The sequence below is a fragment of the Plutella xylostella genome, chromosome Z, assembly GCF_932276165.1.
Source record: "Plutella xylostella chromosome Z, ilPluXylo3.1, whole genome shotgun sequence".
Classification (NCBI taxonomy): Eukaryota; Metazoa; Arthropoda; class Insecta; order Lepidoptera; family Plutellidae; genus Plutella; species Plutella xylostella.
The window spans coordinates 13,484,936-13,510,022 of NC_064012.1; the positions used below are offsets into that span (position 1 = coordinate 13,484,936).

The 25,087-nt window shown below is 36.5% G+C and overlaps 2 protein-coding genes across 8 annotated transcripts in view; one reads left to right on the forward strand and one right to left on the reverse strand.

Annotated features, from left to right (window-relative positions):
* The first annotated feature begins 150 nt into the window (after positions 1-150).
* LOC105388270 (USP6 N-terminal-like protein) lies at positions 151-17,563 on the forward strand. 7 transcript variants are annotated; one of them, XM_038122257.2, is made up of 8 exons: positions 151-688; positions 4,168-4,996; positions 5,255-5,490; positions 5,810-5,871; positions 10,417-10,540; positions 10,899-10,967; positions 11,175-11,207; positions 11,844-17,563. In XM_038122257.2, exons 1-8 carry the CDS (start codon positions 546-548, stop codon positions 12,232-12,234), a joined length of 1,887 nt encoding a protein of 628 aa, XP_037978185.2. In that variant the 5' UTR covers positions 151-545; the 3' UTR covers positions 12,235-17,563. The 7 variants fall into 7 exon arrangements, with proteins under 7 accessions (XP_037978185.2, XP_037978186.2, XP_011557452.3 ...); XM_038122258.2 differs by having other exon boundaries at positions 5,261-5,490; XM_011559150.3 differs by lacking the exon at positions 11,175-11,207.
* Positions 17,564-20,543: 2,980 nt separating this feature from the next.
* LOC105388268 (proton-coupled amino acid transporter-like protein pathetic) overlaps positions 20,544-25,087 on the reverse strand; it is a 37,847-nt gene continuing 33,303 nt past the window's right edge. The window contains exons 5-10 of the mRNA XM_048632693.1: positions 24,174-24,324; positions 22,846-22,967; positions 22,613-22,697; positions 22,047-22,256; positions 21,539-21,795; positions 20,544-21,208 (exon numbers count right to left, since the gene is read on the reverse strand). Of these exons, the coding sequence (XP_048488650.1) occupies positions 20,788-21,208; positions 21,539-21,795; positions 22,047-22,256; positions 22,613-22,697; positions 22,846-22,967; positions 24,174-24,324 (1,246 nt within the window). The 3' untranslated portion in view covers positions 20,544-20,787. The remainder of the gene's footprint in view (positions 21,209-21,538; positions 21,796-22,046; positions 22,257-22,612; positions 22,698-22,845; positions 22,968-24,173; positions 24,325-25,087) is intronic.

Below are 25,087 nucleotides of genomic sequence, written 5' to 3' on the forward strand. Positions count from 1 at the left end.
ATTGATGCCTCAGTCTATGGCTCAGAATAATAATATGGCTTCGGTACTATTATGAGACCTCCAGCCTTAGAATATGGAATAATTTTGCATTCTATGTTCCATCACAGACTAGTGTTTTTATGTTTCGTTGATTTGATTGATGAAAAAAAGAGGGCGTACCTCTCCTCTCTGTTCCTGTTCTGTTACTTTTTCTCGAACCGAACTTGAATTTAATTGAAATTATTAAAATCAAGGCCTTCTGCAAAAACTTACGTCCTTAATTATTATAAAGTTGTCAATTACTTTCAACGGAGAAGTCTAAGCTGGGCGGATTCAATTATTTAGGCACTGCATGCGACATGCACTTGTAAAACTCGTATACGGTCTGCGACATGACCTACGTTATAACGTCGTGATATTCAGTGATATTTAGCATTAAATGTGGGTTAGAGTTCGAGCGTGAAGTAATGCGTGTATGTGGAGAATTGATGTGGCATCGGGACAGGTTTTGTTTGTAGGTCGGCCCGTAGGTCGATCCGAGTGATGAGGCAGCGGACGGCGGTGTTATGAATGAGGAAGCACTGTTGGCAAGGGCTACCGAGGAGAGGGAGCGCATCTTCCAGAGATATGAGCGCGGCCGCGACAACCTGGTGGGGCAGATAGACCCCTGGGAGGACCCTGAGTTCGAGGATTACCACAAAACTGACAGGTGGGTCACAACAACAAGTATTTCGTCGTATGGCCGGTATTTAAATTATTGTACCATTCACTTAACCTACTTTATTGATCTCTGCAGTCAATTTTGAGTATTGATGTATTATCTGATCACATTTTTTTTAGATATACCTTAGTTTATTGAAATGTTATTGATGAATCAGATACCTACCTATTGATACAATTTCTTGGAATCAGAGATAAAATGCATGATTAGTATTCTGTACCTTGTTTTTAAAATAATGTCAAATTGCTGCCCTGCTTTGCTGCTTGTGTTTACTATTGGAAGCATTGCGAAGGAAGTAATGCATGTGGTATTTTTTATTAATATAGCCCTTTTTCCACCCAAAGTTGATTATGTTATCTCAACCTAAAACTGCCCTCTAACCTTATCTTTATTTTTCTACATAAATTGGGAAGCTGTTGCTAACATTTTTTTAATTTTATGTTGTCTAAATAATTAGGAATACAAGTCTCCATACAAACTACCCTTTTGATTGTTTGTGTTAATTGTATACACATATTATTTGTGTACACATCTTTTAATGTACATAATGTATATAAAATGTACTGCCACAAAAAAAGTTATGGAAGATTCATATGCATAAAATATTTGTCAACATTGGTTTCCGCATTCTAATATTTGTGGTAAATGTAAGACTGAATAATCTTATTCAGCTTATTAGTTACATAGGCTTGTGTTACTTATATTTTTTGGTATTTTCATAATTAATACATGGGAGACTACCTTCATTTACTTCTTACACCTTATTCATATTTGCATATATTTTCTGCTTTGGAGAACATAATTTATGCTATCCACAACACCTCCATAAAACTAACATGTCACCTGAAGTGTTCATGAAAGATTTATGTGGCATTTTCATGTGAACAAATAGAAAACAAAGCATTGATTACTGAACTGAAATGTATGTATAATTAATCAAGTTAACACAGCTCAATAGACATGTCCAAATAATGAGTAGGCATGTTTAACAGAATAGAAAATAGACCCCATCTTAGAAATATGTATTTTATGCCTTTTCCGTGCACAAGGAAATGCTTGTTAGTTGTCGTGCTGGAGGCACTGTTCCCAGTTGCGTTTTGCTGCTCCTTTTAAACATGTTCTTTGTTGAGGCTCTGAAGAGGTAGTACCTAGTTTACTACAGTCAGTCTTTTTTACGTCCAAACTTCTTACATATCTTAGCTTTGTGTACAGTGTATGTTGTGTTTGTGTAATTTTTCATTTCACATTTCATTCTTAACTTCTGTTTAAATGGATGTTTTCAGCTGTGAAACTGTAGTAAGGTTGTTTCAAGTGAGGTACAATAATTTGGTTTAATCTAAATAGATCTAACTGCAAAGGCTCACTTACACAGAACATTATGGTGATAGGATTGTATTTCCTTTTCCTGTTAACTGTTTGATAAGCTCTAATATACAATAAGCAGCATTTAACATTAGCATAATATGTTAATGTGATATTTGTTTGCTTTAAAAAAAATATTTATTTCACAGACAATTTATATTTATTTTATATTTTGGATGGGTAGATCATGTTAGAAAGTTTCAGTTTTTCATGACGTCATGGAAAACTTTAATTATATTAAACTGTAACTTTTGGGACAAATTCCAGAAAGAGTTCTTTTTACCAATTATACACATAAGCTATTTAAAGATAAAACTAAACCATTTTCCAGGGGAAAAGACATGGGTGACACTTTAAAATTTTCCATTTAACGCATGAATTGATTTTTTACAACATTGTAGGTATTATACAGGTTGTCCGAAAAGTCAACGTTATCCCTTAAAGGGCTGATAGGCCAGCTCAGGAGTGGCAGGATATCATAATATGACCTTAGTAAAAATTCGATAGTTTTCGAGATACTGACACTTTTATAAAAGAGAATGGCCCAAATTACTAACCAAGCCTAGATAGATTGTTTGCAAGATGAACTCATCATCATCAATGTCGGTGTTGACTCTGATACATCAGATTCTGAGAGCAATAGCAGTAGTAGCATATACTGAAAGCGGCAATTATAATGTATTTTCCGAAAATACCAATAAATTTATTTTTATATTAATCTATGTAAAGCCAAACCAGGAATATAAAAACCCTGTATTAAGAGCGCCACATTCGCGTTGAGGACTGCTACACTAAGTATAGGCATACCAATGTGAATTGGCCATGCTCAAATTTATAAAAGTAATTATTTATGATTTATTTTGAAAAGAGTGTGAGTAGCTCAGTGAGATGATATATCCTATGGGTTCTTTGGAACTTAAGTAACATGACGTGTACTAACAGTCTAAAGGTGAAGGAAAACATCGTGCACACCCACATTTATATTACAGTTGTGTAGGTATTTACCTTGTAGGTACTCATTAACGGCAATTTCAAAATAGATAAAATGACCTAAAGGCATATTTGCTGAAATGGTTTTAAGCATTCAAAAGACAAGAGTAAGTGGCTTAATATTTTCCATCCTCACAGGAATTCGAAATAAAGTACATCTTAGCCTCTTACAGGTTTGCATGCAGAACTAAAATATGTGTAGGTATAATCAGTCAAAATTAGAACCTAAATATTCAACCAATTTGATATGTAGGTATTCATATGATATATTTCAGATGTCTCGGATTCGCCGTCCCTTGATGAGTCGCTTTCACTGCCACCAAGATTAATAATCAATTTTTCAATTTCTGTTTCAATTATTGTAACGTCGTTAATAAAAACTACAGTAATAGCTTAAAAATTTGCCAATTTATTTGCTCATACTACACTATATACCTACAAGTCATTTTGACAATAGCATCAGTTATGTTATCAAGAGAAATAAAGTCCAATCCCACGGACTTTTACTCCGATAAATACTTGTGTATGTGGTAAATTAGTTTCCTTTCACGGCTATGGATAGTTTTCGGCATTTAGAAACACAAAAAACTCTCAAAAGCTATAATAAACACTACGCATTGACAGCACCACTGTTTGACAGCAATAGACAAATGACATTTTGAGTTTATGACACTTTGTGATACCAGTGCAAGAAAAAAGTTCTATTGCTTTTCCGCAATATGGCGAGGGTTTTTATATTCCTGGTTTGGCTATAGTATATACAAATCGATAGGTTCAAGTCGATAGGATTTCACTCTCTAGAACTATCAAACTCAAAACGTCCCACATATCATAAGCTCTGAAAAATTGTATAACAATCTATTTTTAGGCTTGCCTAATGCTAAAGCGATTTACTTTATGAGCTAGCATTTACATGATTATTTATTTTGCTGGCGTTATAATAAGTATTCTTCATGCATGAGATTAACCAAATTTTCTTTCAAAGGTTGAACAGCCTTTAAATCGCCAGTCTCTAACTAATCAAGGTTGGAAATGAAAGTCGACCTGCCCTTGTAACCAAGCCAGAAACTGTTTAATAATTACAAAGATGTAAACATGACAATCTTACATTGCAGATACGGGTTCATCCACGATGAGCGGCTGCCCCAGAAGACGGCGCCGCAGAAGGTCAACATCGAAGTGGAAAGAGAAAAGAAATGGGTGAAGATGCTGGGCACGTGGGACTCTCCAGCCACGCAGGAGAAGCTGCACCGCCGCATCTACAAGGGCATCCCCAACTCGCTGCGCATCAAGATTTGGGGCAAGCTGCTGGACGTGGCGCGGCTGCGGGCGGCCCACTCGGGCAAGTACCGAGAGATGCTGACCCTGGCCCGGCGCTGGAGCACCGACGTGAGGCAAATAGACTCCGACGTCAACCGACAGTTCCGAGAACACCAGTTCTACCGCGCGCGCTACTCGGAGAAGCAGTGCTCGCTGTTCCACGTTCTCTGCGCGTATGCCATGTACAACGCGGAGGTGGGGTATTGCCAGGGCATGGCGGGACTGGCGGCGGTGTTGCTGCTCTACATGGATGAAGAGGACGCCTTCTGGGCGCTGGCCGCGTTGCTAAGCAACAGCAAATACGCCATGCACGGGCTGTATATCGAGGGGTTCCCGAAACTCACGCGTTTTCTAGAGCATCATGACCGAATACTCACCAAGTTCATGCCAAAGCTCAAACAGCACTTCGATAAGTTTGGTTTAGACGCCATCTTGTATTCTCTCAAGTGGTTCTTTGTCTGCTTCGTGGAGCGCGTGCCCTTCAGCCTGTGTCTGCGGGTGTGGGACATCTATCTGCTGGACGGGGAGCGCGTCATCACCGCCATGGCCTACACAATACTCAAACTGCACAAGAAGCAAATTATGAAGCTGAATGATATGGATTTAATTGTTAATTATATTCAGGTAAGGGTCATCAGAATTTCTGCATCCAATTTCTATAATAAATATTTTAGAAAAATTCCCCAGTAAGAAGTTGAAACCTTTAGGCATACATGCATGGTATTTTAAATATTCTAGGTACTTAACAGAAATGGAACCATAACAGATACTTCCTCGGCTCCAAATTGGCATTCGTAATTATAGCTCTAAATCTTACCTAGTCATAAAGCATGTGGGTGGCGGTCTACCAAAGTTTCCTTCCATGGACCTTCACATTCGCAGGTGAAGTTGCACAAAGACTTCGGCTACCCGGATGACGTCGTCATATCGGCGCTGGAGCGAAGTATGGAGGAGCTGAAGCGGGCCCGGTTGGACACGCCCGGGCCACCACCGTCCAAGGAACTGCCTCAGAGGACCCTCGGAGTGTTTGTTGAACCGGACAACAAGAGCAAGATTGGCCAGAGAGCGGAGACGTTCAGCGAGACTGAGAAACAGGCGCGGGCTAATGTTATCTTGAGGTGAGTGGGGGAATTGTTTGGTATATTGCATATGTTGAGCTATTAAAATCTTCAAGCTAGGCTGTTATATCTTCCAAGTACAGAATAATGTTAGATCAGATGAGTTCTCAAGTGGAAACCACAAGACAATCATAGTGTGAATCGCCTTATGAGCTGGCTGAACTGACCTTAGACGTAGCTGCCATTGGATGGCAAAACGAGGGCAGAACGCTTTTGAAACCCATGTCCAGCAGTGAGGGTTTACTTGCTGATAATGATAGTAAATAATAATTTAATTTTGGATACTCAAACATAATAAGAATGTTATTTTCTATTGCAGGAGAGAGAAGGCTGCCCTGGAGCTGCAGGAGCTGCGAGTGTCCCAGAGCGACACCGTGTCAGGTAACTGGGACCATAGCCCGCCCACGTCGCGGAGCACCTCCGCCGATAGCCTAGACTCTCACACCTGGACACATCTTTAATTTTGCATCATTACCATAGCATAGACCTCTCACACCTGGACACATCTTTAATTTTGCATCATTACCATAGCATACACCTCTCACACCTGGACACATCTTTAATTTTGCATCATTACCGTAGCATACACTTCCACTATTCCGATACCTACAGTCCTACATATTTAATTTTGCATCATTATCGCATAGATTCCTATAAATCGCATTCATGTTTAATTTATCTTCATAAACGTAGCATATACACTAGACACCTCATCTTTAATTTACCATATTTTTTACCAGAGCTTTGACTCCATTTACTTTACCTTTACATTCATTACCATAGCACAGACTAACACCCATATTGAACACATCTTTAATTTAGAATTATTATCATTTTACCATAACACGCCATACATTACTACTAACTACCAACTTATTGACTTGGTGTTAGCTGAAATTATTTTGCCATTCTTCTCAAAAGTACTGATTGGACTTTTATCTGTCACATAAGTTGGTTGAGTTGAGCTTTGATTTTTTGTTTGAGCTTTGTATCATACCATGCATTTTTTTAGGTAGTGTATTTGGAAGTTTTGCATTGTATTTTTTAATGCAGAGTTAAAAGAAAGGTGACGTTAGGTTGAAATATTTTAAATTTACGATTTATATATTTTTATACATCATGTTGAACTGCTTATTTATGTGGAATTGTGGAATGAGGTCCTTATTATTCCGGAAGTGTAATGTCACCTTTCTCATCCCAGTATGCTACCTAAATCTGATTGAATTGTGTGGTATTATGTCACTTTAATATAGTACTGTTGACACATAAAATATCTTGCCTGCCATGTAAAATAGTAAATTAATGTTTTTGCACGTTAGAAGTTATCCATTTTATAAAACAGTGCATTTGTAAATCGTTTTCCGATCTATACCTTATAATTTTGTCATTTCAAGTACAAATAATGCATGGTTTTGTGTGGCCTCTGCTCTACTTTTTACTGTCAAAGTAAAATACAGCCAAATGCAGATGTTATACGAAACGAAGTACAAATTACCGATCGTGTAATATTAAGCTTAAGTTTGTGCCTAGATATTGCCTTGAAGTATATTGTATTTTATTACCATCCACCTACAATTAATTATATTTCATATGTACTGCCACTCTTATTATGTATGTAAATATGGTGGTACCTAATGTTATGTGTTATTAACCTATTGCAGCTGTGGGCTCGGTTATAAAATTGGCGTTGCACATAAGCCCATTTCGTATTACAATAGCCTTTTTGTAATATTATGTAAATTATACTGATTTGATCAGCCACAATACATAATGTTGTGCTAGCCCACATAGTACCTAGGTGAATGATTCGTAATTTTATTTTGTTATGAATTATTTGGTGTCGTTACATTAATCCCAGTTAAGCATTTAAAGAAGTAGTTATTGATGAATTTTACAATTCTAAAATGCCTCTGCCTAATCACATTGTAGTATACATTATGTATAGGTAATTATGGTTACTGTAAATAGACGTATGTCTAGGAAAATCCCATTATTTGATTCCAATTTCATATTATTTAGTTTTATATTTGAAGTATGTATGATTGTCTATCGAAGCACATATTTTGTTTCTGTTCAACAATAATTGAGCGAATCACACGGCTAGAATTCATACTTATGTTATGCTAACTTTCGTTTTTAAATGGGAACACAAAATATGAGCATAAAAAATTGCATACAGTTCATTTGGAATCACTGTAGTTTACTTATAAATACTCGTACATCCTAATATTTTAGTTTTTGCTTTTCTATTGTCTGGGGGTGCCCATTACATCCATCATCATTTACATCGGTGGAGGCTTTCAGCTTCAATAGCTGGAACGTACAGTAAATTGTCCAGTTGTTCGTATTTTTATATACTATTAAGAGAATTGAGAAGAAATCCTTAATGATTGTTGCACATAGGAAACTCCCATATATAGTCTCATCGCCCAATGCTGTTAATATTCTGCCTACACTCTTAGTTATTTGAGAGATCCATCCTAAACACGAGATAATTATGGTGGTGAGATGTTTTGGTGACCTACCATATGGCCTAATTCTTCTGATCGATTCTTATTTATTTTAGTTTTTAAATAATCTCACTTTTTAATTATTTATTTTTAAGATAGCTTACAAATATTATTTACAGAAGAAAGAGGCCCGTATTTTAAATTATATTTATAAGGTGATGATTCGTTCCAGGCATGGTATGGCGGTGGGTTTATGTTGTAAATAACCAAAGAAATCTAAAACACTTCTTAAGATATGAGGAGATTTGTTAAGACAGCTATTACTTTATATTGCTTTAATTAGGTACGGATAAACATATGGGATATACCGCCTATAATAAACACAGCTTGTCTCGACAATGATCTCGAATCATGGTAATAAAACTCTAAGACGGAATGTTGGTTTAAAATGATTTACCCAGCAAGGAGTAGGTATATAGATTTTCTCTAATGGTGCCATTCGTATGAAAAAGATGACCGTGTCATTGTTTTCCGATTATAATATGTATAGATTATGTTAATATTTGTCTTATTATTTAATGTATACATACATACATGTCTCGATTTAACCTATGCTCCTCAGATCTTAGGATAAACCACCTCCCTTTAATATTAACTTACAACTAATTTAATAACATCTAACATCACATCGCGCTTATGCACACGATAATTAAGTTAATTTTCGCTTAAATACACATATTCCGCTAATAGTTAACTTTAAGTGTCTTGACAAATCTCTGCTCATTTTAATTTCGAGATATCGGGTCGTTTGGTCTCATAAACCCATCGGATACTATCGATATAATTCATTTAGTAAAAATCAATAAGTACTATAATAAGTGTTATTTTGAATAGCTATCAGTTCTTGCAAGTTACTAGGTAAGAGCTAGCTAGAATATTCCCTTATAGGTGCCCCTAGTACCCTGTATTCGCCAGAATGATATTGATTTTTATGACGTATACTAAATATGATCGTGTAGAAATCGTGTAAATTGTTTGAAACGAAAGAAATTAAAATATACATGTTCCTAATTAGATAGTTATGTGATTTTATTTCTTTTAGTACTGCCGCCTGTCGTTGTGTGAAGTATTTTAATTAGAAATACTTGTCCTGGTATGTTACTCAGTTGATGTTACTAGATACTAGTCCATTTCGAGTAGTTAGTACTTGTCTGTAGTATGTCTCCTAATAATTAGGGATCAGATATTCAGAAACATATTAAACTAAAGCAGATAGTTCGATTCTAGCTTACGTTATTTATCACAGATAATCATGCTTCTGAATATCATATCTCAATTTATACTGCTTTATATTAGTAGAAGTCTATTCGACATTTTTAATCTAAAATGCTCTGCTAGATTCAATTATAAATTCTGCTTCACTTTTACCTTTTTCAACACATTTACTAAACGAAGCGCGAAGTGCTAGAACATGCACCCAAACGTTTTCATACTCTGTCACAAAGACAAACATATTTTAATTTACTGTTTTAAGTATGAAATAGACAGATAGAGCTTATAAATCATAGATTCTATCAAAGCGCTTTGATAATCACTACATTATTTTAGATTTAGAAGAACTTAAATAGCGCTGCTTTATCTTGGATCCCTATTGTAACATTATTAATTCGATAACTGGTTGAAAATAACGTTCCATTATTAAAACTTAGCTCACATATCCGCCTAATCTACAAGAACTTAAAGATTCATAGACGTATACATATAGACATTTCAGTATACCAGTTTCATTAATGCTCGCAATGATTTTAGCAGCGGAGGGGGTGTCCCACTCTGTCCCTCTCAGAAATACCTCCGGTTCCGTCAATTTCCTCGCGTCCAGCGTCTCTTCACCGAACCCCAGAAACTACCTGATAAAGCCTTTGAAAAGTAGAAGAAAAAAGATATTAGTGAATTAATAGTTTTTTACTAGATTTTAATAAAGTTAGACTAGCTTAGGCTTAGTTATAATCAACGGATCAGTGATGAAAAATGTTAAGAAATACTTTGTAATAAATGATTCAAATAGAATAATTACTGGCAAATTTTATTTCACTTAGGAAACAGTAGATATGTTTATTTGGTACAACTTTAAAATAGGCGTAGGACTAGAATAGACAAATAATTTTACTTACTTATCTTGAGCAGAGATTTGTAAAAGCATGCTTGTTGCCTGAGTTTGCGTGCACAGTTTTGTATGCCTTGAAAATGTGAATTTCTATTCCAATAGCGAGGTAAGCTATTCCACTACTATTGCATGCTTTTTAATTTAAGTATACTTACCTTAATAATTTATATTTCGATACTTATGGCCGATTACTATAACCGTTCTAATCGATTATAACACTTTTATGACTGGCCACAAAGAAAAAAAAACAATTGCTTATCTATCAGTGTTAAGTCTTGCACCATAGACAATAGAAGTTATGTATATTCGCAGAGCATAGCGGGTTGGCGGGCGCGGCGAGGTGCGATGATTCGGTCTCGGCCCTTGGCTCTCGACGCTCATTGGCTGACACCAGCGTCACTTCCACCGCTGACCTCAGCGTCTTCTCTAGTGGCAGGTATTATACATTTTGTCATAGATAATATGCATGAAAGAAGTGACGTGTTAACTGTATTTTTGTGTGTGTATAGTGCACCCTGGGAAGTCAACAATTAACAAGTAATGTGACCGGCTACTAATCCTTTTACCACCTTCTCGTCCAGGTCTAGGCTACCAAGAAGATAGATAAATAACTCACACTCACGTCTGTGTAGAGACCACAATTATAATGAATAAGCAATAACTTAACAACCTATTGGGCTCACGACACAGCGACCTACAAGACCTACATGTTATATCTTTTAAAGGCCAGTATTGGCTGATGATGATGAATTTAATAGGCATAGTGCATTAACAAGATGGCGTCGTGTTTTCAGATCGCACGCGCCCGACAACTCTCTCGACACACACAGCAACGTGAGCGATGGCGATACGGGTTCCAACGGGTACGTATTCTTTCGTAGTAATCGTAGTCTATGATCTTATTTAATTTGGTCACGTAAAAATTGTTTTGATGTCACTATAATTGGTCTTTATCTAAAAATAGCCATTGATTCAGTGGTGGATTTATTGGACCTCTTGTACCGAAGGCATTTTGTGTTATAATATGTATGTTGAAAATCTTTACATTCAATTATGATTATAATTTTTAGTTATCTTTGGGATACCCAGGCGTCATTTTACGGGTAAATAAAAGTTATACCAAATCATCTTCAGTAATTATGTTCTTCCCTTTTCATTTGTGTATTAGCTACATTATAAACTCGTTCTATAAAAAGTCCTTGCTAGATCGCTTCAGTGGGGTTGTGCGGTTCAGTTGCCTGTGGCCTGATTGGTCGACGCATGAGTTCTCAGGCCTGCTGATTGGTCAATGCATGAGCTTTCAGGCCTGCTGATTGGTCCATTATACCCTCATTCCAGCACCGCATGGCGCCACTATGAAGCGTTATTTGTCTATGTATGATCAAACTGTCTTCTCACAAAACTAGCATGTGGTTATTCCAAGTATATTTAGATGTTTACTTGTGAGTCTTGTGATGTTGTTCAAAAATGCTCCAACTATCTAGATAATTTTCCAAAGACAAGCTGACACACAATGATATAGATAAATAAATGTAAAAAATATGTCTTACAAGAATATTACCGATTTGTTTGTCAGCTGTTCCAATCATACCCTTCACGAGTCATATATATTCCGAGGTTAGTCACAGTCACACACACTCTCGGTAAAATCTACCTCTTCCTTCCTACACGAGTGACTATCATCTTCTTCTTACCCTACCCTTGTGACTTCATCAACTAACCGTGTCCATTCTCTTTAGGTCCGGTATATGCGGGATGAGCATACAACGTGCGCCCTCCACCGCGCACTCGACGCCGCGGGCCACGCCGCATCCACACTCCGCGTCCCCGCATCCATCGTCTGTCTCCCCGCATCCAGTGTCCGTCTCTCCTCTATCCGACGACGTGGTCCGCATCCACGTGACATACAACCCGCTGGCCGCCAGCCCCTCCCGCCTGCATCCAATTAGCCCCTCCAAGAGGTTTGACGAACACTCCAAGCTGACACTCGGGTTGTTCACAAATGGAACGTCTTCGGATAATAGGATTCGTATCCAGGTGCCGAGTGAGGATCTCCTGACTCCGGTGGTCGATTCTGGCAGGATCATCACGCAACATTATATGGATAAGGATGTCTATGATCTGAAGTAAGTTGGCTGAGCGGTGTTGCTATGCGAGTAGGATGTAAGGCGTTTGTTGTTAACGACTCCCCCGTAAGGAAACTAACTGGGGTGTCGTTGACAATATCACTGCGGCGTAAATCAGATATTTTACTGTGTTTGTTTATATTTGATGTGTAAAGTTATTTATTTCATAGTACGGTGCGTTCGTGCTCGTTACTGAGCGTGCTTTGATTAGAGTAAACTGTAAAATGAATATTTTTAATATGATCTGTTGATTGAAGATCTGATTTAGTTTTTAGAAAGTATAAGTCTTGTGAAACAAAAATTACGGCCATAGATCGTAGGTGTACTTTATTTGTTTAGATTAGCTAGAACATTGAAATGGGGTTAATTTGTCGTTTTGATCTCGACCGCAATACAAAGTCCAATAAATAAAATAAGCAATAAAAGATATTAGTAGTAAACCTACCCAACTATGTAAAAATACAAAGAAAAATATAAAAAAATAATTATTTATCAATGCATCGACATATTAAGTACATCGACAGCGCAGAATGAATAGAGTACACTCTGCTACATAGAATATTGGGAAATGGAATCAGAGTGAGTTTGTGATCGAGATTAAATCGATTAGCGATGATTAGAATTAAAAATCCTTTTTATATTTTTTATAATACCCACCAACAGTGTTTTTGTTTTAAATAGTTTAATGTAACATTTCAGTCTGGTATATTGGATGTAGCGACAAGCACTTACATATATTATGTACATGTGTTATCTACTGCTACACTCTGATTCATATAATAATTACCGTCTTTGAGGAAAAACTGATCTTATTAAGTATATGGTTTGTGAGGTTTACCACGCATTATTTCTTGAACTACCTTTCAACACGATTCCATGTGCATTATTTATTAATTAATTACGAAAGTATTTCAGTACAATCGGTGCATGAGGGATTTATTTTAAGCAATGTGATAAGCAATATTTTTTATTTTACATACCTACTTATATTTATTACTTACATGAAAATTACGAGGTCATTTGCTCAGTATTTGTTATTTATTTTTATATATTACTTTCATGGTGGAGGTACGATTTATATTTCATTTTTAATATATTATAAAATACGGTACGAATGGCTGGATTTTTGAAATGTATGATTTCGTGAAGTAAATGTATCTACTTGAATCTCACTGTTACGTCTCAAAAGTATGCATGCGAAGTGAATTACGTGCCCGTTTATTAACTTGCTGGTTTTTAATTTTAAAGAGGTGATATCAAAAGAAGATATTGCGTACTTTAGTGGTTACAGTTAATCATTGAAATGACACTCAGCAGTTCCGCCTATAGAGCATGATTTGTAATAGCAAATATCGCCCTCGTCTTGATGGAAGCTAACTAAAGCTACAATTTTAATGGGTAATTTACAGATATCATGATTATTTGTTTTTATAACGCTGTCTTTTGTTTTAATTTCTAATGAACCGTTCCGTCCTGCTCTTACAAGGGACATCTATAAATCCCACTATGCAGTAAAACGGCTCTCAAAAATTTATATTTTTAACATTACATAAAAATATAACCCATTAATAAAGTAATGTAAAATAATAAATTGTATGAATATTGAAATCAATTGATGAATGCTTTAAGATAAGAATCTCGAGAGATTTATGAAAAAGTTATGATTTAACTTTCTAGTAATAAATAAGAAATAATAACCATAGATAGTAACGTTTTTGTATAAACATAGTCCTAGTTACATTATGTGCTAAATATGTATATAACGTATATTTTCTGTAACCTACACAGAAATAGCTATTGTATCGTTCTTAATACTTACACTTATAAATCTTATAATGCTTTAATGATAAAATATGTCAAATATTTTAATGGCGATATGGAAGGGTGATGCTAAGGAAATTGAAAAAAATGTTTGTCGATTCTAGATATTTAAACTTGTAGCTATTGAAAATTGTTGATTCAGTGAGATATGCAATAAAGTCAGTCAAACTGCTAGGTTAAGATTTTCTATAACTCGAGGTTTCAGTAATCTTGCAGTGTTCGTGTTAGTTGGTGAAGAAACATACTTAGAACATGCCACTATTTTAGTCCTGTCTATCTTATTCAGCCTCATTTAGTTTCGGATCGGTGAATAATTCATTCTTTGAGTACATTCAATATGGACATCATAATCAACATACCGAATATATTGATAAACATATTAAATCTGTGTATTTTCTCAATTCGTATAAAATGATGAATATTGCATTTATTTAAATATGCAAGACTGATAGTAGGCAAAAGTATTTTTTTATAGGAAATTATATACAGTACATACAAATTTATGTTTATTGACAGTCATTTATTTCCAAAAAAGCAATAATATTGATCGCAAAGTGAGATAAAATTTTAATAGAAACTTATTTAGGAAAATAGTTTACAAGATAATTGATGTCTGTTGTTATGTAGAATCCAGATTGTGGATATTAGTAATGTACTCCGGTTTAAGTACATATTTGTCATTTGTAAATTATAATTAAAGTTACACATTTCACACAATACTTAAATGAAGTAGGTAAGTGTGTCTTATTGAAAAACAATGTTAGTAATATAACGTAAGTTTTTAACATTTAGAACTTGAGTTAAAATATTTCATTATTGTGCCATGATTTACATTATGGTAAGAATTATAATTTTAAACATAAATTACGTAAAAATATCGGGGATTCTAGTTTAATGGATCAGTTACACTAACTTAAATGAATAATTTTATTTTTGTGTCATACATAATTTCGATTTTAACGTAGATTTCCGTCCAAACTGAATATAAACCCTTTGGTATCAGTCGTGAATATTATATTCTTCACCCCGTCACGTCAAATTTAGAAGATACTAGACTTAGATCCAGCATAGAAAACTGCCACTTCGTTGCGATACTTGATAGAAACTGTACTTAAATCAGTTAATCATCCCTTCATACACACACCTCTTATTTCACACATTCACACCGCGTCAATAAAAAAAAATGTATTTGTTGATAAATATTGTCAGATTATTTGATTATTGTAAACGGTGTATGTATAGTTAAATGTTAAATTAAAACAGCTTAAATAGTTTGTGTGTCAATGATGTTTCAAGCATGTAATATTAGTGAATAATTATTATGTCATGACTTGCAACAATTGCAAGTATCTACTTGTTTTAAATAACCAGTGAGACTAGTGCCTGAATTCAATCGCAAATATGTTAGTAACGTGAACACGTTTATATCAGTTTTTAAGTATTATACATAATATATTAGACGTAAATGTAAAAGCAATTTTATAAGTGCCCATGAAAAGTAAGTACATACTGATGTACCTTGCCCACTTGCACCAACACAGACACCAATATTGTTCTACTAATACAATTAAGTATACTTATTTATATATTTTATTATTTGAAAAATAGGATTGGTACATTTTATTCTCGAAGTACATAGCTATGCATATATGAGTACCACTGGAGTACCTCTCTACTATCATTATGTAAAATTTCAAAATAAATAAGTAATATAATCTCATCTATAACATTCCTTCTTAAACAGATTTTAGGTTTAGTTCTTTGGCAGTAAAAAATCTGCAGCTTCATTGAACTGTTATATTCTAAAGTATACATGGTGTAAACTAAAATGGTATTGTAAGCCAAAAGAAGGTCACAGTTTTTGTATTTTATTTCAATAATGATTTTTTGTGGTTCAGAATGACAAGAGTCATTTAATAAGTTTCTTTCCGATTGCAATACCATTTTGCAGCCCCTATACAAATATCTATACCTAGACCTGTATATGGATATCAGACACTTTATAAACTTGAATTTAAAAATGGACTGAGATGGTGTTAAATAATATAATATTTGAACCCATGTTCTCAACTTAGATAATTACTATGCTTACCTTCTTATTACTTATGATGATGCAGGTACTGTATGTACCTTCGTCGTCTCATCACTGTCATAACCATTATGGGTAGGGTGCCTTTTTAAAGTCCCAAAGATCATATTGTTTCATATAGTTAATACCTACATGGTAGAAAAGGAAGATGCGACAGTGTAATATCTACCTAGATTAGATTTATTTTTCTGTACCTATCTACTTGGAAAAGTTTTAAATAAGTACCTACCTTCATTCTACCTACATCCATGCTGCCAGATCGATCTTTTCTACCCTGGATATTGGATAATCAAGTGATAGCTTGTCAAACAATTTTTCTAGTGTTTTGAATTACTTTGCTTATCTAAATATTAAATACATACCTACCTATTTATTGATTTAGCTATTCCGGCTAGATTTATTTATACCTATGTGAAATATTGTGTTGTGTTTGTGTGTATTGAATGTAATATCCTATCTTATCTTATACTGTCAGATACACAAGAAATGGGCGACAATAGCCCGTAAAAAGAATGAAAAATTGTTATTTTAATATACCTAATTTATATGTACCTACTTAAATTACATACAATAATTGTAAGAGTGTATGCTTATTAGTGGTGCTAGTTGGTTATGTGTGTATGCAATTGATATTATCTGAAAATGTTGGGAGAGATCACTCGAATATTTTAACTGGACTAGCGGTAAATTAACAGTTTAAAATGTAACAGAAAATATTGTTTATTGTGAAATGAGTGGAAACCGTTTCATCAGCTTTCCTTAAATGGTTTTCCAAGTTTGTTTCCTTGGCAATGATTGATTTATATACTTGCGTGAAATAGCATATTTTTTGTGCTTTTTACGAAATAAAAGTGATAATTGTTCTGAGGTTTATTTCTATTAGGGTTACGGTCACAGTGTGTCCCTGGGTTGACCGCACAAACACAGTTGTAGGCCTAGCATGGAGACATCCTCAGAGAGACCATGCAGCGCCTGCAGGTACCTCAATTTACTAGTCTATCATAAAACTACAACAGTGCTCTATATATTGTTATGTAGATCATGACGTGTTGTATATTTCTTATTAAATTCCAATGCGTTTGTGCCGTTTATCCAGGGAGCCACATGTATCTAGTTTGATTTATTCTTGTAATGGCCTATTACTATTCTATCACTCAAGATGTGGGACGATTTTTTTCAACTGATTCAACGTCTATAAACTAGGTTTTGGTTCGGTCACTTGACTTACCAAATTTTATAAATGAAAAAGGGCAGAACTTTTGTTTAGTTTACAGACGTTATAAATTAATTATTATTTGTAAGAGAGTTTGTGTACAGTTGAAGCTTGTATAAAGGCATGTTGGTATAATCATGGATAGTTGAGTTCTAACGAAACTCTTTTGGCAGTAGCACGAGATTATAGTGAAACATTAATATTAAACTACCCAGTTGTTTTAATTATATGTCCTATAGTACCTAAATGTCGTATTAAAAAGAGGATGCTTATTTTTTTTATAGGTAGACATGGGTTAGTTGGGGATTACTGAATGAGACCACATTCCTGCTTGTACGTTTGTATTTCACTAATTGCAGCTATAAAATTCACTTATTTAATAATAATATTTACATAGAATGCAATTTTATCAGACAGGTATTTAGAATGACCTTCCAAAATGGAACCCCTACTCTGAAATATTGAAAAATCAACCGTTCTTTACTGAAGATATCGATTACGTTCATACACAGTTGGTTCCATAATGAAGATCTCACTGATAAAATTCCAGCCTGCGTACTAAAACATATTATAAAAATGAAGGTAAAATGGCCCACCCCTTAGACAGGTTACTGGTAAAGTAGGTGTTTTACCTCTAGAATTAACTTAATTATAAACTCTTACCGTAACAAAAGCCTATTCAGACACACGCTGTTTTCGAAGCCGGGTGATACAGGTACGATGAGTCTTTACTAAATACCTACACATCCGAAAATTTACTTGAAATTCTGATCAACTTTGTTCTAGGATTTTTTGAATATCCGGTTCAATTATAAATTATAACTTTAGAGTAGTTTCTAACTTATGAGATATTTGCCGATAACCCCCTTTTTTCGTGCCTTTTTTACATAGATATAACAAAGACTCACCCCTGTATCGTGGGTAGGTAGGAACTATGGCAGCGGGTATACTTACCACTCTGTAATTTTATCTATTCCGACTGCGGTAGCAAATATTAGATATACTTATTACTTATATTGCGTCTCTGAATAGGTAAAAATAATCGTATTATGAAATAACAATGACATTGAGTTATTGCACCACATTTTTACGGCTCACCAATACCCAAACATTGGGGCAATAGGAACTTGGCTTCAGTGGAATAAAATGTTTTCAGTTTGTTCCTTAAAAAACCTTAAATTAACACCATCACAAAGTTACTAACTTATGCACTCTACACAATGGAATTTGTCAGTGATGCAGTTGAATGTCAATGTAATCGATGCAGAAGTAATTCAACGACCTGTAACTAGGTACCTGCCTCACTGATAAACTCCACTCTGTATGTAGGTATAAACGATTTCAGTGCTTTGGCTAAATCACAAAAACACAGATAGATAGAGGAATATAATATATGTAAGCAAGTACCGTAGTAGGAAATACTTTACAATTACAACAAAAATGGGACTATAAAACATACCTAGGTAAACATAAAATAAAATATTTTTTTTTATGTATACCTACCTTAAACTGCTTAAACAACGTTACATAAAGCTTTAAATTTTAGTAGGTACTTATCAATCGAAATCCAAAGCATTTTGAGCCAAATCGATGATCATGATGGTAAATTAAGGTAAAACTATCATATTTATGTACTTAGAACATGAAGTGCCTACTGTTCAATGCTACGTCTTTTCTATGCTTCCCAGAAATGCACAAATAATATTTAGGTAGGTAGATTGTTATTTTAACCTAGGTAAATCCAGTTTAAATATAATATATTTTATAATTATCTACATAAATGTGTGGCAGACAGAAGGCAGTGTTACAATAGGATATTTATCTGTGACTGTACATTGTGCCCCAAGTGAATGATTCAAAATGACCATTTAATCCCTCAAACTTCATTATCTATAGCTATAGACATTTCTTAATTTGTGACGTTTGAGGGGTTAAGTAACGCCGTTATCCCTTGATCAAGCCACACCCTGTGTATAATATTTATACATATACGTAATATAAGTACTGTATTGTATATATTATATATAAGTATGAATTTCTCAAAAATGTTGTAGATTCTGATTTAAGGCCACAATCAATGATATATTAACGGTACAATTATCACAAGTAGGTAGATTTCTAGTTCTACAGGGTGGCCCATTTGAGTCGGAGTCAGTATGGGAAAATTTAAGAAATATCTCACAGGAAGGAATCATATATTTTTTGAAAAACAGCTAGCTAGCCAGCTAGCTAAAATGTACCTATGTATATTCCACCCCGTTTTTATTCAAATTCGCTTGCATTGTTAATTTTTTATGCATCTATGTATTTTTATTATAATTTCATTACAAGACAATAAAGGTGTAAAATATGTAATTGTAATTAAGACGATTAAATATAAAATTGGCAATTTCAATAATATTAAGTTAATATATAAAATAAGTTAAGCTGTAAAAACCTTCCGATCATATACCTATAATAAATGGATAGTTCTCGTTGAATTTATCACCCGTATCAGTGGGACATATGAACGTATATAATAATATATATTTAATATAAATACGATGATGTATATAATTATATTATAATAAAACGTTTAAGGTACAAACCCGTTTCGGATGGATACCCATAATAGTCTTAACACCCTGCCTTAAAATATCCTACTCATAGCCTTTCTTAGCTGCATGATACTTAGGTATAGTCATCCAAAGTTAAGGGCCAGTTTTTTTATCCGTAGTTAACTCACCAGTTCATAAGAAATGGCGGCCATTAGTACATCATAATGTCAGCATGCTAATTTCAAACATGCCTAAGTACCACACAACTCTCAACGTTTTAGTACCAAACATCCTAATACCTATGGTTTAGTGCTACCAATAAATGCAATTCTTTTGTTGTATAAATAAGTATAAAAGCAATTATTTATCTGAATATTTAAAACTTACGGTTTACAAAACGTGTATCTACCTTCATAACACGATTGGAACTATAGGGTAGGTACAAACAATTCTGTCATAATAATTGGATAGGTAGGTAGTTTTAAATTCATTTTTAAGGATCAATCATTTTTGCTATCTAGATATAATTCAAGTATAAAATTAACTGAGCTTATACATATAATCAATATTTAACTAAACAATCGCACAAATTAACCCTCTTATTCATAGAAAAGTTAAAACGTTCTGTAACTTCTCTATGAATAAGGGGGTAAGTATCTAAGCAACGAAATTTTGTACATTTGTATATTTCTATTGTTAGTTTCAACGGCATCAACAGTCGCCCGGGCAGGAATGCAGCCGAAAAAACAATGAAACGGTTATAGAGGCCCGGGCGCTGCCGTCCCGGTCAACACATTCTAAACAAACGGGGCCTCAACGCAAACACTACGTAAAGCGCAAATCAAAAGTCTTAGCACTCAACTTAAATTAAACAACAACACCGCTACCTGGGTCTGCCTACTCCTTGGTGGAGCTGTAGACCTGGATGATGCTGGCGATGGCGTCCTTGGTGCCGAAGACCAGAGCGAACAGCCCAAAGATGGTGACGAGGATATTCTTCCAGACGAGGAAGTTGAAGCGTCCGAAGCCGATGTTCCAGTAGGTGACGATTTCGATGAAGGCGGGGGCGATGAGGCCGAGAATGGAGAAGCAGAAGGCTCCGATGACGCCCATGAAGGGGCCGATGGTGGGGACGGCGACGGCGAGGAGCACACAGGCGGTGACCATGAGCGTCCGCATGATGTAGTCGGCCAGGTTGGGCCGCTTCGTGAACTTGTCCTTGATGGTGTTCCACGCGATCTCCACACACACGAAGAACTGGAGTCCGTACGTGCAGTATACGGCCACTGCGATCGCAATCTTCACTATTTGAGCGGGGCTGTGGGATGGAATAAAACTCGTATTTATGATGTGCCAGTTGCATTAGACCGTGGGAGGCAACTATGTAGACCCCCTTGTATCTACCTATCCATAGATGTGTAACATTATAGGTAAGGTATCGCGTAAAAGCTCCTTCCAGCTAGCCTAGCACGGGGAGCAAGATGCGTGTCAAAATGGTCGGTTGCGCTCGCTCTTCAAGCCCCGCGATGTGAGTGAACGCGATTCAAAGCTTATATCACGTCTTGGCGTGCGCGTTTTGCATCCTGTGCTACCATTACAGAAGTTATCATTTAAAGGCATACTATATTCTGATATTCATGTAACTTACATCTCATTGATGTCCAAGTTGAGCGTGATGGAGTCCTGAACATGGTCGCCGTAACGCAGGTACCCGAGGAACCCGAGCAGGATGTAGACCAGCGTGACTCCGGACATGCCCTTGTTGAGCACCCCGCACAGGCCCAGCATGGAGCGAGGGGTCTTCATGGCGTTCTCCAGAGGCATCACCACACCGATGGCTTCCATCGCGAAGATGGTTAAAGAAAAGAACTCCGGCCATTCGATAGGAGACGTGACGGCTTGCACCTGGAAGTTTGAAATGGTTGTAGTTAGGGTTCAAAGGTATCTATAGTTATGGAAAAGGGGTAGGGCAACATAAGTAGTGCCCATTCGGCACTGCGAACAAAAAGATCTGTTTTGTCTAAACGTACATCTAAGGCATGAGCGAAGGTTAAAGATATCGAAAACATGTAATAGATGAGGCGGAAAGGCTCTCATAACCGTTGCAGCTACAGCAAAACTGAGTTTGACCACTACTGCTACTTAAGATTCCTTACCTTGTTAAAGTCCATTTCCCCGGTGCCGACCAAGTAGTAGAAGGTAATGCCGAGTCCTATCCCCATGAAGACGTTGGCCACCATGGACACGGGAGCCAGGTACTTGAGGTTGCGGACCCACGCCATCACGATCAGAGGGATGAGAAGAGCGATGATGAAGATGCGGATCTCCAGGTCTTCTTCCTTCACTGCCATGTGGTGAGCTACCACCTGGAACAAAAAAAATTGTTAATGTTGCGGAAACACGGACTAGTGTTGGGTTCCTAATAAGCAAACATTAACATTAATTAAGCGTGATACAGTGGCCATGGCACGGGTTTGTTATCGACGTCGATAAAGTTATTACATTAAATACTTACGCGTTCTTACAATCACAGCACTGTACTTATGGCGAATCGCGACAAAGTGACGTTTATCTACGTCGTTGTATACAGGTTGGTGCAAGAAGGGTATACGAAGCCGAAAGGGGTTGACTCAGGGGGTAGTATACTCTTTTTGCAACACCCTGTATAACGAATCCATGGAGAGCGGCAGTGGTATTAGGTAATAATTATATTAGTGTTTACCTGCAGAATGTTCTTGGCGACGATGACGGTGTAGACCGAGCAGGTGCCGAAGTAGGTGAAGAACAGACTGATGAGGATGAACAGCCTGGAAACGACACAGTTATTAGTCATAGGAACTAACGAATTAGTAAGGCTGTTGATAATTCTGGAAGGCAGGGTGTGTAATTGTGTATGTGTCAATTAAATGACAGACTTTTAACACTAGCTACAGATTCATTTTTTTAATTGTTTACCTGAAAGCGTTAGCCCATTTCTTGAGGCCCTCGGGTCCGTTGGCCAGCGCTGCCTCAGCCACCTCGGGGAAGCTCATTGACGTCCTCTTCGTCTTCTTGTACAGCACATGGGCGCACTTGATCTGATGACAAGAACACGGAACCATCAGTAGGTAGGGAATGGGGATGTCTATGGGTTCCGCCGGCTATTACAATTTGACACTTCGATTCGCAGTTTGATTCGTTTGAATGTACGAAAAAAATAGTAGTTTACAGTAATTGACACTTAAATAACTTATAAGTACCTATTTGTTATAGCAAAACAGCCGCTAGCTTTCGATTGTTTGTCTTCTTAAGCTAGAGTAGGTACTTATTATAAGCCCTGTACCTACAATATCTTTGTTCGTCTTCTTAAGCTAGAGTAGGTAAGTACTTAATATAAGCCCTGCACAATGTCTACCAACAGCAACGTAGTGCTAATGGAAGCTTCAGATGAGGGCTTATGCACAACAGGTACATCACTCACAGTAGGTATACCTATAGGTCGGTACTCACGACTTACTATCGGGTGATTTATTATGTATAAGTAAACACTTAACCTAGTTTCTGGAATCAATAATTAATTGTCTAGTTTGTAGCAACTCCACAATAATATTGACTCGTACTAAACAATTTTAGAGTAAACTAGGTGATGCCCGAAAGTTACGCTTAGTCTTTAAATGTTTTCCCTTAGGGATTCCGAGATAAGGGCTTACTGCATTTATGGCACAGGCGAATAAAAAAAAGTTTAAGTACACAAAATCGCAAATTCACAAAGCTTGAAAATAGAAAACTATATAACTTTGGTACAAATGAAATTCGCACTTGCAACATCGCGACGGGACACAAGGCACAAAGTTCATAAAAAATTGTCCAATTATGTACGGAAACACAAATCAAAATCAAACAAATGATTAGTCCGTAGACGTCCACTGCTGGATATGGGCCTTCAAGACTGGAGGCATAATCTTTGCTGTCTGTAAGATTTATTCAAAAAAATCGCATTGTCGACGAAAAATATCCGATGAGACGCATAGCAAACAAAATTACAAACGAGTAGTTAGTCATGTTAATATGTACCTACATAATACACTTCCATTCATTCAATTATGATGAGAATTCGCTCTGGCCATTTTCCATGCTCCCCATTATAGTTTTTTCAGGTAGGTAGTTACTAAAGTTAAGTAGGCCTGATTCAGTGCGACGCGGATCGGGCTAAATGAGTTTTACCGGTCTTTGTCGACGGCCAGCGTAGATCATTCGCGTTGCCCTGAATCAAGCCTCTGCGAAAGTAAAGAGGGGATACTCACGAGAACATACGAGCAGTGGGTGCAGATCACCGCCACGAGAATAGTGAAGAATATGCCGGAGTAGAGCCCCGCACACTTGAAGGCCTTCGGCATAGCCAGGATGCCCGTGCCCAGAGACGCCTTCAGCAGGTGAGTCAGAGTGTCCATGTTGCTGTGGGGAAACAAAAGTTTAGGAACGAAAAAAAGTTAGTTTCGGGCCAGAAGGGGTCACTCTGGCTTACTAGAAACGAAGTACCAAGTACCACCACCACTTTATCTCGTTGTGTTAAGCGTAGGTTTATGAAGTGCATGAAAGGAGGTTCATTGGGTACCTATATAGGTATTACACGTTCGGCGCACCCTGCTGAGCAGCAGCAACTGACGCTAATATATTGTCAATTTCTTTCATATCGATCGGTAGAAGAAGAAGCTCTTGCGTTTGTCTCGACACGAAGATGATTCCTTTGTTTTTGTCCAGCTATGGCCTACCGTTATTAAGCTCTGCACTTTGTCTTTGTTTCATATCCCACTGCCTGTATGGAGGGTATCCAGGCAGTGGGGTCATTTTCTGTTAGAGTCAGACTAGTGAAACATGAAACTGACAAAGTGCGGCGCTCAATAACGGTAGGCTGGTAACACCGTTTCGGTACCTAGGTAATAAATTTAGGTGGGCACATTGTGTCTAAATAATGTCACAACGGTACAACACAACACAACACCGTCTCAGTGATAACAGACAGATTATACGCGTCAACTAACATCATGGTGATATCTTCAACATGTTGCAACAGCTAGGCTTTCATTTGCCAGACCCTGCTGTAAAAATCCATATACTTAACAAAGTGTTTTTTTTGTCCCGGTTGTTATCTTACAATTGACCCGACAGAGAAACAACTCTGCAATCGTGACGGCCACGGGAAAGTCACAGATAATCC

Coding starts and splice junctions, on each gene's coding strand:
- LOC105388270 (XM_038122257.2), top strand. CDS start 546: ATGAATGAGGAAGCACTGTTGGCAAGGGCTACCGAGGAGAGGGAGCGC. Junction 5,872..10,416: donor CCAGAGCGACACCGTGTCAG/GTAACTGGGACC, acceptor GTATATTCGCAG/AGCATAGCGGGTTGGCGGGC. Junction 11,208..11,843: donor ACCCAGGCGTCATTTTACGG/GTAAATAAAAGT, acceptor CATTCTCTTTAG/GTCCGGTATATGCGGGATGA.